This window comes from Equus asinus, chromosome 21 (assembly GCF_041296235.1).
Source record: "Equus asinus isolate D_3611 breed Donkey chromosome 21, EquAss-T2T_v2, whole genome shotgun sequence".
NCBI classification, from domain to species: domain Eukaryota; kingdom Metazoa; phylum Chordata; class Mammalia; order Perissodactyla; family Equidae; genus Equus; species Equus asinus.
Genome location: NC_091810.1, coordinates 55,936,321 through 55,954,084, shown reverse-complemented (window position 1 = coordinate 55,954,084; position 17,764 = coordinate 55,936,321). Strand labels below are relative to the sequence as shown.

General features: G+C 36.8%; 1 protein-coding gene across 9 annotated transcripts in view; it reads right to left on the bottom strand.

Moving 5' to 3' along the window:
- ULK4 (unc-51 like kinase 4) overlaps positions 1–17,764 on the bottom strand; it is a 499,972-nt gene that overhangs the window by 258,735 nt on the left and 223,473 nt on the right. For all 9 annotated transcript variants that reach the window (XR_011496460.1, XR_011496461.1, XM_044754392.2 and 6 more), the window contains one exon: positions 14,261–14,309. Coding sequence is in view for 7 of the 9 variants with exons in the window: in XM_044754392.2 (XP_044610327.2) it covers positions 14,261–14,309 (49 nt within the window). In the remaining 2 variants the exon portion in view is untranslated. The remainder of the gene's footprint in view (positions 1–14,260; positions 14,310–17,764) is intronic.

The following is a 17,764-nucleotide window of genomic DNA, read 5'->3' as shown; positions in this document are numbered from 1 at the left end:
AAGAGAGAAGAGGAACCATTGGTAGCTAATCTCGAAAAGACAGCAGAAAAAGTTATGCAAGCAGAGGCAGGACAGGTGCATATGCCCTTTGGGGAAAGGAAGAGAGCAAGTAGACACTTCTGCTAGTGAACAACAGCGTCCATCATGCAAATAGCAACATTTCCTGCTCAGCACAAGTGTGACCCCGCAAGTGGCTCTAATGACCCCATATCAGAGAGTTGGCTCACTGTGTGTCTGTTATAACTTACGCTACTCTGTATCGGAACTGTTGAGTTATGTCTGCCTCCACAGTAAACTGTGAGCTCTCTGAGGCCGAGACCCGTGTTCCATTCTTCTCTCTAACCCCAGCAGTGCCTGACAGACCAACTGACTGAATAACGATGATTGCCACAAGTCACACACAAAACAGCACATGACAACACTTTCCACTTCTTTCCGACATACTCTCAGGAAACACAGATAGCTCTGGTTGATGTCACTATTTCTCACAAGGAAAACTGATAAAATGATAAAAGCACTTAAATCAAGAGAGCAAAAAAAGAACAAGATAATTCTAATGAAAAAGAGAAAGGATGATCAATGATGTTTTTAAAAAGAATTAATGTAATAGAATAAATTAGTAGAATTGGTAATATAAACGAGCTAGTGATTTGGAGGGAAAAATATTAAATAAAACACTGGCTATCTTAATGCAGACAAAATGACAGAAGTAAAAAATATACCAAATTAGGCAGAAGGCAGGGTAAATGACCATAAATATTAAAATAAATATTTACATGATGCTACTCTAATAAATAATGGATTGGATGATATTCCAGAAAAATTCAAATTCCCAAAGTAAATTAAAGAAGATAAAATAACTTGAAGAGATAACAACTAGGGAAGAAATTTTAAAAGTTGTCAAAGAGTAAATAAATAAATGAGGAGAAGAGATAAATCCCCTGTATAGAAAAATTCCAAATAATTTATGTCGATACTCTGCCCTCAAGAAGGTAGAGCTTAACTTCCCAACCTTTGAGTGCCAGACATGCTTAGTGACTTGCTTCCAAAGAGTGAAGTATGGAAATGGGGGAAAGATAACCTTACGGTGGAGAAAGGTGACAAACCTCAGCCACATAATCAAGGTTAACACTCTCAGTGATAGGTCATGTTGTTTGCCTGTACCCTTGCAATGAAGTGATGAAAATGGCACTTCACTTCTGCAGTATTCCTCCTCCAAACCCATAACTGTCTCATCATGTGAAAAAAAAAATGCAGACACTCAAATTGCAGAACATTCTTCAAAACACCATTAATACACAGAAATACCGTCATCAAAAACAAGGAAAGTCTGAGGAACTGCCACAGACCAGATTAAGATTAAGGAGGCATGAAGACTATAATGCAGTCTGGGTGAGTCCTGGAAAGGAAAAAAAACACTATGGACAACTAGTGAAATCTGAATTAAGTATTGCGTCCTTAACTGTGACAAATGTAGCACAGTAATCAAGAAGTTAACAACAGGCAAACTGTGTAAGGGCATACAGGAACTTTCTGTAGTACTTTTGCAACCTTTCTGTAAATCTAAAACTATACTAAAATAAAAAGTTTTTTTAAGTGATCAAAGAACCAGAATCTCCTAAAATGAACCATGACCAGATAGTTTGATAGTTTCAGAGCTGAGATTTTTAAGCAGAAAATCTTCTGTGAAGGGAGACAAGGTTTCCACACTTTATTCAAATCAGTAAAATGATGACACTAGTTGAGTGTTATAATGTATGCATATGTATATAAATTATGTATGATACCAAGAGTATCCACTAAAAAAATCTGTACAAAGAGATACACTCAAACACACTATAGACAAATAAAAATGGAATTCTAAAAATGCTCAAGTAATCCACAGGAAGGCAGGAAAAAGAAAACAACGAAAAGGGGAAAAATAAAAAATAAAATGGCAAACAATACCTAACATCGATAATTACATTAAATACAAAAGGTCTACAAATACCATTAAAAAGACAGATTTTTCAGAGTGGATTAAGAAAAAAAAACAAACCAACTATATGCTGTCTACAGGTAACTCATTTAAAATATAATGATTGGGGCCGTCCCCGGGGCCGAGAGGTTAAGTTTGCGCCCTCTGCTTCGGTGACCCAGGGTTTCACCTGTTCGGATCCTGGGCGTGGACATGGCACCGCTCATCAGGCCATGCTGAGGCGGCATCCCACATGCCACAACTAGAAGCACCCACAACTAAAAATATACAACTATGTACCGGGGAGCTTGGGGAAGAAAAAGGAAAAAATTTTTTAAAAATAAAATCTTTAAAATCTAATGATAAAGGTAGGCTGAACATTAAAAGGATGAAAAATAATATAACATGCAAACAATCAAAAGAAAACAAGTGTGGCTATACTGATATTAGAAAAAATAGACTTCAGAGGAAAGAAAACTAAAAGGAACACAGAAAGACATTACATAATGAGAAAATAATAGTGATAGAATTACGTAATGATTCAGATCACCAAGAAGACATAACAATCCTAAATATGTATGAACCAAACAACAGAGATGCCAAACACTGAAGCACAAACTGGGAAACAAGAAAGAAGAAACAGACAAATCCACAAGTATAGTTGAAGACTTCAACACCCCTCTCTCCTCAACTGATAGAATAACTAGAAAGAAAATCATCAAGGATACAGAAGAACTCAACAACACCATCAACCAACAGGATCTATTCAACATTTATACAACACTCCAACAAATAATAGCAGAATACACATTCCTTTCGAGGGTTCACAGAACATAAACTAAGACCATATGCTGGGCCATAAAACAAACTCCAACAAATATACATAATTGAACTATGCAGACACAGTGTCCCAATGAAGATTTTCTGGTTTTGATATTGTACTATAGTTGTGTAAACTGGGTAAAGTACATGGGACCTCTCTGTATCACCTTTGCAATTTCTTGTGAAAACTATAAATATTTCAAAATATAAAGTTAAAAAAACAGTAGTAGTCTTGACACAAAAACTACAGGCCAACTTCATTTACAAATACTCATATAAAAATCCTAAAAAATCTTTCGCATATTAAACCTAGCACTACTTTAAAAATAATAATGTACTATACCTTAACTATTCAATAGATATGTAGTGCATGGCTAGTTAACACCTAAGGCCAATTTGGGCCACACGATAGGCGAGGCTAGAGAGACAGGCACAGCCCCTTATTCTCACAGGACTATTTTAGACGAGGCAGAGAACAAAGGTCTCTCTGAAATGTGAAGGATGAGAGGCACTCAGCCATGCAAAGAGATGAACATGCTGGGGAGAAGGACCAGCACAGGTCCTGAAGTAGGAGAAAAGCAGCCCTACGCATAGCCTATTCAGTAAACTGAGAAGTCAATATGGTGAACGCACAGTCAGGAGGGGAAGAGCAGTATGACACGAAGCAGGAGAGGTAGCCACAGTCAGATCACGTAGGGTTTTGCAGGAGTTTGATTTTATGATGTATGTAATGGGAAGTCACTAAAAATAGAAGTATGCAGCTGTAAGGTTCTTACATAAGACATGATTGAGAATATTTAATTCTGATATAGAAGAAAAGAAAAAAATAAGATATATGAAGCCTATCCAATGTGACATGTATAGTTAGAGCATATGCATGCTAAACATGAATAAAAATGGATGAAAGGACCAAAAGATACCTAGTATTCATGAGTCATTAAACATACATGAGACATCTGGACCCTAAATACCCATGATAATATTAAACTAAAACAGGAAGCACCAAATATTCAGCATACATCAAGTTTTAATTAAGCCACACACTGGTGATATCTACTCAGGTCTCGTTTGTTCTTTACTTAAGAAACACAAATAAAACCCATGGATGTTCAGCAAGCTCATTGTCAAGCTACAGTCAGGGCCAACTGTACATGTCTCAGTGTCTTTCCCACGTAGCAAACGTGTTGTTGGCCTCAGACACTTTCCGTCAGTGGGCCCTCTTTCCAGATTTCCCCCATGAGGAAGGTCGATGCAGCAGAGGGGGGAAATAGGAACACAGCGTTCCCCAGGATTCAGGAGCTGTGTTCTTCCCCCTGCTTGCACTCTGTTTAAAATGTGTTAATTTTCCTTAACCGTTGCTCCTCACTGTGTGTACTTAATTGATTCAATAAATCATGTGATGTGAGATTTTATTAATTTGGTCTGTGATCTTTAATGTTCAATGAGCTCTTACTTTGTCTGGTAATATATTTGGAGGCGACCATTACATTAAGGTAATCACCTACATGACAGTAGGCAGACTGGGGTAAATTAAAGATGTATATTTTAAACCTTATATCTACCACTAAAATTGGCAAATACTCAATTGATCCAAAAAGTGGCTGGAAAAGACAGAAATAAAAGAGAAAGAACAGAAGGAACAATAGAAAACTAGTGCAAGATGGTAGATTTAAAAATACTAATATCGATAATTACATTTAATGAAAAGATCTAAGCACCTCAAATAGAAGACTAATATTGTCAGATTAGATAAAAAGGCAAGCCCCAAGTACGTTTATCTTTAAGAAAACAACTTTAAGTATAAAAGCATAGATTGGGTAAAAGTTAAGGGATAGAAAAAGATAAGCCTTACTAACACTAATAACAGAAAGCTGCAGTGAGGATAGTATCATCAAAGTAGATTTCAGGACAAAGAAGATTCCAGAGAGAAAGAGGGACATCTCATAATGATAATGAACTCCATTCCTCAAGATGACCTACAATTCTAAATTTAATTTTCACATGCAATAACAGCTTCAAAACAGAAAACAAAACTGATAACCAAAAGCAAAATAGCCAAAGCCTCAAATATAGTCAGACTCTTACCTCTGTTTCAGTAAGAGACAGACAAGTAGACAGAAAACCCATAAAGATATGGAAGACTTGAACAACACTAACAACCAGCTTGACCTAACTGACAGTCAGAGAACACTCCAACCAAAACCAGCAGTTCTACATTCTTTACAGGTATACATGAAACAGTCACCAAAAGAGATCATGCACAGCACCATAAACTAAGTCTGAAGAAATTGTATAGGATGCAAATCACACAAAATATGCTTTCTAGCCACAATGCAATTAACTTTAAATCAATAAAAAATTATTTGGTACGGCCCAAATACTGGAAAGCTAAATAACAAACTTCTAAATAATCCATGAATCAAAGAAAAAATCACAAAGGAAATTAGAAATTATGTTGAACTAAATGAAAATGAAAACAAAACATATCAAAATTTGTGGGATGGAAGTAGGACAGTAGTTAGAGGGAAATGTATAGTAGTAAACAATATTAGGAAAACAGACAAGTCACAAACCAACAACCTCAGCTTCTATCTTAAAAAATTAGAATAAGCACAAAAAATGAAACCCAAAGGAAATAGACAATAGGATATAATAAAGAGCAGAAATTAATAAAATAGAAAACAAACAAATAGGAAAAAATCAATAAAACCAAAAGCTCTGTCTTTGAGAAGGTAAATAAAGGAAGTAAACGTCTAGGGAGTAGATCAAGAAAAGAAAAAAAGAGTATTTTCAATTTCTCATTGCAGTTTAAATAAACAATGTAAGAAATGAGAGGGAGTTATCACTATAGATTCTCAGATACTAAAAGGATAATGAGAGAATATCACAAACAACTTCATGCTTATAAACCTGACAACTTAAGTGAAATACACAAATTCCTTAAAAGATACCAAGAAAAAACACACTGAATAATCCTATATCCATTAGCAAAAATGAATTTATACTCTGAAACCTTCCTGCAAAGATCATTTCAGGCCAAATGGCTTCACTGGTGAATTTTACTAAACATTTAAGGAGAAAATAATACCAATTCTAAAAAGAACATCTATTCCAGAAAACTGAAGAGAAGGACACATGTTCCAATTCATGCCTTGGGCCAACATTACCCTGATAAAAAATCAGAAAAAGATTACAAGAAAATAAAACTACAGACCAATGTCCTTCATGGACACAGTACAAAAATTCTTAAAATTTTTACTAAATCAAATCCAACCTGAGATAAAGAGAAAAATAAAGTATAATCATGTGAGATTTAACCCCAGGTGGCAAGGTTGGTTTAACATACAAAAATCAATCAATAAGTTCACCATATCAGTGTCTAATTTAAAAAGAACTAGACGATCATTTCAATAGATGCATAAAAAAATGCATCACAACGAAACCTCTCAGCAAACTAGTAATGAAAGAAAACTTCTCAACCTACTGAAAGAGTCTCCAAAAAACCTACAGCTCACATCAGACATAACACTCTCTCTTGAAGAAGAAGATAACTATGCTTAGTAAAAGAAGCCAGGGACCCATTCAAGAAAAAAAAAAAAAAAGAGTCCATACCTTATTCCTCATTTATATAAAATTCCTGAAAATGCAAACCAATCTACACTGACGGAAAGCAAATTAATAGTTGCCTGGGACAAGAACATGGGTAAGGAGGGATGGATTATAAACAGGCAAAAGGAAATTTGGAAGAATGATGGGTAGGTTCATTATTTTGATTGAATATACATATGTAAAAACTCATCAAATTATACATACATGCGGCTTACTGTATGTCAAAACAGACAATAAGCAAAATACAGAGATATAGTGAATGAATGATAAATATGATATTTCAACTCATCATAATGATGGATTACATCAACAAACACTATTGGAATAACAACTCAGTGACGGTGAGAGGAAAGTGAAGCAAAGAGAAAAGCTAGATTTGTATTCATTCCTTACAACAAAGTTATTTTAGAGCAAAGATTTAAGATTTAATCATGAAACCATAAATGTACAGAATAAAAGATGCCTTAATATTTTATAACCTTGTTGAGGAGAAGTGCTTTCCTAAGCATGCTGGAAAACACAAAAGCTAGAAGCAAAAATTTGATAAATTTGACTCTGATATTCAAAAGCAAACAGGCCAAAATACAACTGACAATTTGAAAGACCAATAACACTCAGCTGTAAGTGTGGCAAAGCAGCTGCTGCATTATACCACTGCTGTGTGGAAAATTCATATTACCATTTTGGAGAGTAATATTAAAATACAAAAGATGCATGTACTTTGGTGTAACAGTTCAACTCTCAAGAACTTATCCTAGAGAACCTCATACAGATGTGCAAAGATACAGCAAAGATATTCTGTTCAGCATTGCTCATTATTAGGAAAAGTTGGGGGGAAAAAAGTTGAAATGTCCATCAATGAGGATTGACTAAATAAATTATGCTAATACAATGAAATGCTATACGGCTATTAAATAGAATCAATAATACATATGTGCATACATATACATTCCTGCCACGGAGGTTATGAATTAAAATACATACAAAATAGAATATTTAGTATGGTCCCATTTTTGAAAATTAAAAAAAGCTAGAGATACACTACATGTGTGGAAAATAATGAGGAGAATATGAACTAAGCTGCAAGCCGTGACATTATGGAAGACCTTCGCATTCTGTGTTCCACATTCCTGTACTGTTTGAACTCTTTACAAGTATGTATTATTTTTGTTACCAGAAAAAATAAACCTAAAAATCCTATGTAATAACTTGCCCTTCTTGGCTTCTCATCACAGTCTTTCTCTAATTTGGTATCTCTAATAAATCCAAAATGCAATTTCACTTGCTAGAGCTATTTAAAAAGCTCTTCTTTTCCCACAAATCTGTCAATGGCTTTAGTGCATCAGATTTCCTGGCTCAGTCTGAAATCCTCTGCAGCTTAGGGTAAACGCATAGATTCTGCTTTGTCTTGCTCACCCAAGAAAACAAATGTAAAGAGCATCAAAAGCAAACGCTAATAGATGCTTGCTGCTTTATTTAACTTTTTGCTGACATTTCCACTTTCGTAAAAAGTAGGTATTTTCAATTGCTTTGTTCATGAACAAACTTTACGGAATCCTACATTACTGAAGAAGTTTGCAAAAAAGCAACATTCAGTGGTTACCTGTTGAGAATGAGTAATCACTCATTTTACCCTAAGCTCTTTCAGTGATTCTTTCTATTTATCATGAGACATTTACTTTGTTCCAGCTATCAAAGGGCTCCGAACACACAGGGCTTTGGAGTAGTGAGACTGGACAATGCCTGATGACCACAGTAGGCATTTTAATTTTTTAACACAAGCCTGAACCCAAAGTTGGCCAATGACTGGGCATCCCCAGGTAGTCCAGAGTTAGAAGGGAAGTAAAATCGAGTGGTATTACCAGCCATGGTCAAAATTCAGCGGATTCACAACCAAACTGCCTTTTGTCAGTATGTCACACTGAAGAACACTGGCCCTTCCTACTACTTCTCTTCCAATCCACCATTAAGGGGAGAAAAGTTGGCTGTGAGTGCAGTCTAGGAAGGCAGGGTGGAAATATAACAGCCATGCTTCACCTCCACCAATTGTTCACTAATGCATCAATATATACCAAAAGGCAAAACGCAGGGAGGGCAATGTACTGGGGGCAAAGGAGGTTGTACATAGTGTGGTTTCTTTCCTAAGTGAAACTCACAGTGTAACTGAGGATACAAGACTTAAGAAATCACCTACTGCAGCACTATCCAACAGGAATATAATGCAAGCCAGATGTTTTAAAAGTTCTGAAAGCTACAATAAAAAAAGCAAAAAGAAACAGATGAAATTAATTTAAATGATGTTTCAGGGGCTGGCTCCGTGGCATAGTAGTTAAGTTTGGCGCACTCTGCTTCAGAGGCCCGGGTTCCCAGGTTCAGATCCCAGGTGCAGACCTACACCACTCGTCAGCCATGCTGTGGCAGCGACCCACATATAAAGTGGAGGAAGATTGGCACAGATGTTAGCTCAGGGCTAATGTTCCTCAAGCAAAAAAAGAGGAAGACTGGCAACAGATATTAGCTCTGGGCTAATCTTCCTCAGGAAAAAAAAAAATTCATTTAGTCCAATATATCCAAAATATTAACATTTTAATATACAATCAACATAAGGATATAAAGCAGCTACTTTACACTACTTCTTTCTTTTCTTGGATACCCAGTATGTATTTGATGCTTAGAGCATATCTCAATTCAGACTAGCCACGTTTCAAGCACTCAGTGTGCTTTATGTGGCTACTGGCGACCATATGGAAAAATGTGCAGGTCTATAGGGGAAATCTAATCAATCTAATCATAACAGGCGATAAGATGAGTGCAGGAGGAGAGGCTCACATAAGCACCCAAGAGTCATAGACCTTCCAAGAAAAACATTGCCTCTTCTTGTAGTACCATACTAACATTTTTGCTTCTCTAAAATTTAATCCAGGGCTTTGGCTCCTCTTAATTCTCCCTCATTCCACCTTACCAGACCATGCCTCTCTTCACTTGTCTGTAGCTCATTCTCACTGAGGTCTCACTCACTTTCTGTGCCCAAATTTTACCCTTACTTCTTCACAAGTCTAATTTCACAATCAAGAATAGAAACCAAAAAATATAAAAGCTTTCACTCTTGGTGAGTATATTACTCAATGTCCTATCACTTATCTACTTCTACACTTTTTAACCAGACTGTCTCCTTAGAGAGAATGAAGAAGGAATACTATCTGTTTCCGCAAAGTGAAGCCCAGGACCCAAAGCAGAACTAGAAACAAGAATGATGACGATAAAGCTCAAGATTCCACTGGCCTGGGGGAAGCCATATGTACCACACTCCCATATGTGCCCTGTGACTGGCCAAAGATATCCTAAGCTCTATTTTAGCATTTTTTCAGTGTCTACAATGTGTGGTTTTTATCTTAATAAAGTCCATCTTTTTTCAAACCAATTGGGCTGATTACACAGAAACTAGTTATGCTTTAGCCCAACTTTACAGATGTAAATTTACTTTACTTAGCTCCAGCCCATTTATTCAGCCAACCAGGTAACATGGTATTTATCAGATTAAAGTGATTTGTTCAGTTGTTATATGCGCAAGTTCAGTTCATTCAATCCGGTATGAATAGAGTGCACCCTAGCCCTAGAGAGTTATTTTGCAAATACAAATTTATGACACAAGCTACCAAGAAACAGATCCATGCAAATCCATTCCTATCCCACTAAAAAATAAACTTCAAAGTACATACTTTAATGGCAGTATGCCAGCAGCGTGTGACATCATCTTTGTATACAACAGGAATTGGTTACACAGCTCCATTCTGCAGTCTACAGAAGCCCTGAATAGGTACACATGCAAGCCAAAGAATCAGACTTATCTCCTGCATACAATATGTACTCTTTGTATAACACTGAAACACCTTCCTAAGTTAAGCCTTTTGAAATTTTTATCATTTATTATTTTCTATTTTAGAAATTTATGCCCATGTGTATAGCAGAATCCTATTAATGGCATATTGGACACAAGCATGCAGATTCTTACATTTATAAGGAACTTGTCCTTCTAACATACCCTAAGAACCAATTCACATTAGATGGGTTGCAACTAGAATGGAGCAAAGTCATTTTAAAAGCCTGATGAATGCATAGGTCTGAAAACATTCCTCCAGTGTAATGTGGCTGCCGGTCTGTATTACGTTGATGTCTCAGTGATTAAATATTTTAGCCTCCAAGAAGCTCTTTTCTAAACGTTCAGTTGACTTGAAAGATTTACTAAAGCTTGCTTCAACTGCTATCCTAGAGAATTGTTAAAACAATATAATTGTCAAACTAGTGTATAGCTAATCCCATTTTTATTGTTAACATTTGCCACTGAAATTGCTCTCTAATTGTTTGTTTTGGAACAGACATAAAATATCATGACAGCAATATTTTGGCACATATTGGAAAATCTGCCATGAATAAAGATTTTCTTCCATTAAAATACAGTTTGCCTATATTACTTGGCATCAAAATGATTTATTAAAATAGGCCAAAACATAAACCACTGAAATAAAATGAAGAGAGATTAGAGATATAGCAAAATCCGAAGGCCGAGCCATCCAAATTCATACTTAACACACATTTAAAAGCAACTTCTACTCTTTGGAAAGTGGCAGAGGGAGAAAAAGAATGCCTTCTCTCCTGCTCATCCAGCAACTCTGCACTTGAACACCAAGCCACAGGGCTCCTTCGACCGCTGACATTCTTCAGGAATCCGCATTTATTAAGCTGATCCAGATTGCCTTAGTGCCACAGACCCTGAAGACTGTGTATAGGAATCCACTCAGCTCAATCCAATGCATGCTGCTGAACCTCCACTCTCTGCCCAACACAGCCGCGTGTTGACAATGAAAATGCAGTGTCCTCCCCAAGGTGGGCCCTGCCAGGGAAGCAGTGCCCAGCTGCTGTGACAGCTCCTTCTTGTAGGCAATCGGCTACCTGGCTTTCTCCACCACTTAGCCTGCCAAGAGTGGGAACACTTGTGGCTGGAGCTCAGGATTAAAAACATTCTGCCTGCTCTCTGCCCTGAATGTGGTGTTAGAACTCCTGGGCCCTTACATCAGACCTCTGAGACCAGCTCTGTCTTTTATGCTCCCTTCTCCACAGACCCTTTGGCTGATCTCAAAGCCTCACTGAGGGAGACTTGCAGGGAACTCCAAGAATCCAGCTTTCAAGCTGTTCCAAATTTCCAGTACAATCCCATGACCTCAAGCCTGATTCTCTCCACGTCCTGACCCCACGGCTACTCAGCCTGCCTCCTCACTGCACACAGCCCCTGCAGCATAGGGGCTCCAAGGATATTTTTTATTTAAGTATAAGATACTATCTGATTTTGAAGAGTATAAATTATTTGCAAAGCCAGTAATACATGAACCAACCAGAGTATAAAGCCCTGCAGGATCTGGTCCCAAATGACCATTCCGCCTCACTCCCTATACTTCTCTATGGTCCCTGGTCCAGGCACATCTAAGTAGTCACCATCCCCCAAGTTGGAATGTCCCCTCTGCTCATGACAACTCCCTCAGGGCCCTGTCCAAAAGTGACATCTTCTGTGAGACTCCCCTCCCTGTGCTGAGCAGAGGCAGCCTCCTCCTCTCTCCCTACCAGCTCCTCCAATGCTCCTGTCCAGTCATGCTTACACATCACTCCGTCATGCCTGTGAATCCAAAGGGCCCAGATACCAGCCACCCTAGCAGAAGGCAGCATGTGCCTCCCGAAAAGGCAGTTACAATGGGAGACAGCTTTTTTTTTTCCAAGATAATAAAAATTACTTTCAATTGGTTATTGATTTAACCCATTTGATCCATACTTGGAACTCTTGGTTCTACCAGAGAACTCCAGAAATGTCTGCTTTTCTTAAGATTTGTACATGGCTATTTTGTACAAACAGGACATCAAATTTGGAATTCTGCTCCCTTCATCTTCACTTTCCTCGGGCCTGCAGGAAAGACGCAGAAACTGCGCGCAATTCTTGGTCATCAGAAGAGACAGGTTTGCTTTCTTTTATTTTTTTTACTTATTTTTATTTTTATTTTTTCATTTAGTAACATTGCTTTATAATATTATATAAATTTCAGGTGTACATTGTTATATATTTTGATTTCTGTGTAGATTACATCATGTTCACCACCCAAAAACTAATTAAGACTAATTACAATCCATCAACACACACATATTGCCTAATCACTCCCTTTGCCCTCATCCCTCCCCCAGCTTTGCTTTCTTAATGAAAAACACCTAGGTGAGGATGCACTGCCGCTGAGAGCACATCACATGAGGAACTCTAGAACAGAAGAAGGGAGCTGTAAAGCCAGTAATCAGAATTTAAGTGCATCAAACAGAAGCTGGAAAACAGTTATGGCCTGAGAGTAAAGAAAAAGTCATCAAGAAGTCACAGTGGACCACCAGCTGGATGAGTCAAATGGTGTGTTTTTTTTAATGGGTGGCTAGAAGACTCAAGCAGTAGCCAAGCCTGGTCCCACACAATCTTTTCATCATGTCCCGTTCTGATCAAATCATTGCTAGAAGCTTCTATATATACACTAGACACCACATAGGCTCTCGAAGTTAGGAACCAAACCTAACTGAAGAACATAATCTGTTTCCTTGAATGTGAGAACCTATCAGTTCTAAGAAGCACCATTATTTTATGAAGCACTAAGAAAGAAAAATGCACCAATTAAGCTGTAACATGGTTTCTTATTACTTAAAATTTTCATTTTATTTTTATTGAAAGAGCTCTTTTAGACTTATTCAGACACACATTTTTATAATATCTCACTCGAGCACTTAAAAAAAAGAAAAAGAAAAGTGAAATAAATTGGTTAAGGCAATGACAACCAGGTCACCTGGCTGAAAGCAACTGTAAAATGCCACTGACTTGGAAAGTACATCCCAGTTTCAGAAATGTTAAAATCTGAAAAACATGTGTATCGTAGAATCAATAAAATACTATATTACGTCTAGCTCGGTGACAAAAATTTAGAAAGGACAAGGTAATAGTTCACAGGATAACTGTACAATGACATTTCATTGATTAAAAATGTATTTATACAGAGAAAAAGTTGAGACGATTTGACTCAAGAAAGACAAAAGTGGAATGGGAATTTAATAATGTTCTTCAAGGACATCAAAGTCTTGTCCCCAAAAGCAGTTTTTGGTAAAGGAGGATAACCCACTTAGGTACAAGAGAACATTTCCTTGGCTAAGGGCACTCCATGGCTATAAGCACATCAATTTTCAGTCTAATTCTCAGATCTCTGTTTAGTACAAATAGGGATTTATCAGAAGTGAGAAAAGTCAACTCTGCATCCCATTTTATTCTCTACACATAGGAAGCATAGACCAAAGGTTTTCTTTAACACAATGTTTTCAGTTCTATTCTATGAATAGAAAAAATAGTGTATGGAAGCTAAGCTATTCTACATTCTGAAGAAGACAACTTTCTGCATAGGCATAAAACTGCTGATCCGATCCAGTGACTGCAAAGTCAGAGGGCTTCATACTGAACATCAGAAAATTCATACTGAAGCATAGCAATCATCATTCTGCCCTTCCTCCACAAACCAACCTCAGATAAAGTATTCTTGCTATATTAGATAACATAATGTTTAACTCAACAGAAATAAAATGCAAAGGATTTGTAAAGAGAGGGTCAGGTCACTAAACAGTGTCCCTATATAATTGCAGAGCTGGTCAAGACTCAGACAAGGAAAGTGAAGCCCAATAATGTTAAGCGAGATGATGAAGGACATACAATCCTTCTGGGCAGAGTTAGCATTAGAACCCAACGCAACATAGTCAAAACTCTAAAAATTTTTACATTTCACTTGAATCTCAGATGCACATTTCCTTTCTTACCAGAATTACTTCAAAAATGAGCGGGATCAGTTTGCTTTCTTCCACAAGTCTGTTAAAAAAATAAAAAGAGAACCACACATTAGATAACTCAGCTTCCCTGATATGGAGCACTGCAGCCCCATGTTTTATTGCCTAAATTCTGTGACTGAGAAACAGTATGATTAAATATTCATTTTTAAAACACTGAACTACACCTATTAACTACGAGAAATATGGGGCTTCTTTGCAAGTGACTATTAGCTTAGCCTTATTGATCTGTAGCAAGTAAAATCTCAAATAGATTGATATTACAAATGTAAAAATTAATTAAAATTCACAATTATACAGACCATCAAAATAGGCAATGCCAGTTGAAATAATGTGACCAACCCTCACTGCACAGTTAAATTATCAGCATGCCACACAGTAATCTCTCAGATAGGCCTCATTAGCTACCTTCTCAGCATTAATGAATTAATGTATAAGAATTTTTAACAATCTTTAAATTTTAAAAAAGTACACACCAATCCCCCAATAGACTCTGGGCACTTTCCCTCATCAAACCTAGTTACAAATTGTCATCGATTCCAACAGAAAATATTTCTCACGCAATTTAACAGAAAATAGCCTTGATTCAAAAGCAATAGTTTTTATTAAGAACAATACACCAATCTCTAAATATTCCTTTAGTCCAGGGGTCAGCAAAGCTTTTTCTGTAAAGGGGCAGACAGCAAATATTTTAGGCTGTGCAAGTCATACAAGTCCCTATGGCAACTACTTAACTCTGTCACTGTAATGTAAAAGCAGGTATAAATAAGACATACATGAATGGGCATGGCTGTGTTCCAATAAAATTTTATTTACAAAAACAGGCAGTGTGCCATATTTGCCCCACAAGCTATAATTTGCTGACTCTTGCTTTAGTTTTAAAAAAAAAATCAGATTCCTTGATTTTATTAGAATTTACTTTGTATGATAAACTACAGCACTTAAGACAAGCACGTTGCCTTCCTTGCAGGCATGCGCAGTTTATCTCACAGAAAATGCCAGGTGGATAGAAAGGGAATTTATCATCTGGCCTCCCTAGAGTTTGTTTGTCTATGATAATACCTTGATAAAAGAAAAGCCTATGAGACCAGCCAAAAAAAGATCACAGGGGTTACAAATATGTGTTAAGGGAAAGAGAGCTATAGAAAGAGTTCCCAAAGACTGAAGCACTAGGTATCTAACACAAATATATGTGATTATTTCTGTAGTTTCAGTGTATTAGGGGGAAAAGATTTTTGATTGCAAATATTAAATTCATTTACATTCTCTCACTTTCCTAGGCAATCGTAGGCTCAGATGTGAAGATGAAGCTCCTTATACCGTGCATGGGCAGGATTCAAGACCAAGCACAACTTCAAGCCAGAACATTCCCAATCTTCTTCCTTCACTTCCTGGATGTAAACCATCTCTTTTCCTAAACTGGTCTTTCTAAGTTTTTATGATATATACTCTTATTAGGCCCAGGCTGAAATAGCCAAGCACATACATCTCAGAGTTGCCCTAGCAACCAAAGCCAAGAAAGTCACAGGGACACAGACACCACTACTTCTCCAGTGGGCCCTAGAAGTTACAGCTCCCTCTACTACAGTCTACTCCAACATTCAGATCCAGAAGCATCCACTCACAACACCAGCCCTTTCATGATAGTATTTTAAAATATATTCTATTATTAAGATATGACCACATAAACTACCTTAACTCATTCTTAAAAATTATGACTAGTTTTTCTTCAAGTCTCTTTGCATCATGAGCAGACTGGCCTGGACTACTCTTAAACGTCCTTTAACTCTAAATTCTAACACTCCAGTCCTTCCACTCTTCTGACTACAATCAACCATACCAATTTTTGATCTCTGATTTGGCTAACATAATTTAGAGCCACATCTGGTAAATAAAAAGGGAATTCAAGCTAAAGAACTTTTAGTTTAAAAAAAATTTTCTATGACATTTTCTGTGACTCATAAACTAACCTCAAATGTAATCCCAAAAGAACTCTAAAGCAAGCATGGAACAAGGGCAGCTGCAAACGTTTACAACCATCTAAGGCAGTGTTCTTCCAAACTGTGGGAAGGGATCAATGAGTGGGCAATGAGATGAGTTTACTGAGTATTGACTAGCATTTTCTTATTGAAAATAATAGAGAATATCCAAAGGTGTCACATGTAGTATCATTCTGTGACATTTTTGTTTCAGTGATAGGTCTGCATATGTGTACTGAGTAGTGATGTAAAATATATTTTTCTTACTATGGGTTGTAGATAAAACATCTGAAATTCACAGATTTTAGATTGCTTTGGAGACAATATTCATTTGTCCTATGTTCTTAAAATTTGATTTAAAAAAAATGGGTCTCCTTACTTTAAGCATCTCCTCTCATACCACCATAGGTCCAATTAGTGGCTCAGGTCTCAAATGATCAAGCCCTTCATGTACTCTGGGTAATGGAGCAATCCACTAGGAGCTCTCTTCCTTTGATTTGGGACTCTGGAGAGGATCTCCAGTGCTCAGGCCTCTTAGGCCAAGGAGGACGAGGCTTACCCCTAAAGAAAGTTGATGTGGCTGAATCTCAGGGAATTATTCAAGCAGAGAGTCTTAAATCATCATAGTAGACTTTGGAAAATCATGATGCAAAAGACTACCTTATTTTGGGGCTCTGTTGTGGTTGGCCACCATGATTTATTTAAACCACCAGTATCATTTTACTACAAGAGCCTGTTATATCCTAAAGTCTAAAAGAATGAAAATTTCTATGGTTTATGGACAGCCTGAAGGACAGGAAGTAAAGAGATTTATCTGAATTTTTTTAAACCACAAATAAACAAAAAAGAGATCTTTTTGAAATTATCCCTAATCTTCAAAGGATTGTGAAGATATTAACTACATCACAGTATACTTTTCTTCCTTTATGTTAGCCATCTAAGCACATTGGGCTTAAGTAATTCCAGATGAGTAAACTGAAATATACTACCCTTCCCAAATGCAGCTCCTGGGACCACTTTACCCTGGGTTTTTCATTTTGTTTTGTTTTGTTTCTCCTTAGCAGTGCACTTTAATGATAGCTTGTGTATCATTAAAGAGTTTTCCTCACTAGGTTTTGTTTTGGGAGATTCACTAGGATTTTGTATATCTGTGGTTTATATTATTAAAAAAGGAGGTGCTCTTTGAATTAGAGAACTTTGAATAAACTTATTAAAATCTTTAGGATACATTATTTGACATTCCTGTGCCCAAAGTAAATGTTGCTTTTAGCGCTGGGAAAGTTTTAAAAATTTATTTATTGATGCTCGATAGCTCAAGCACCAATGATACTATTTAAAACACCATGTATTTAAATTTTGATAACTACTTAGTTGAGATTTATCTATGTAGCTACAAGCACAAACTGATCTATAACAAGATTGTATCACAAAATGTGCTGTGATTACTAAAACAATTAAAATGTGTACTTTAAATAATAGGTCAACATTTTCAATGTAA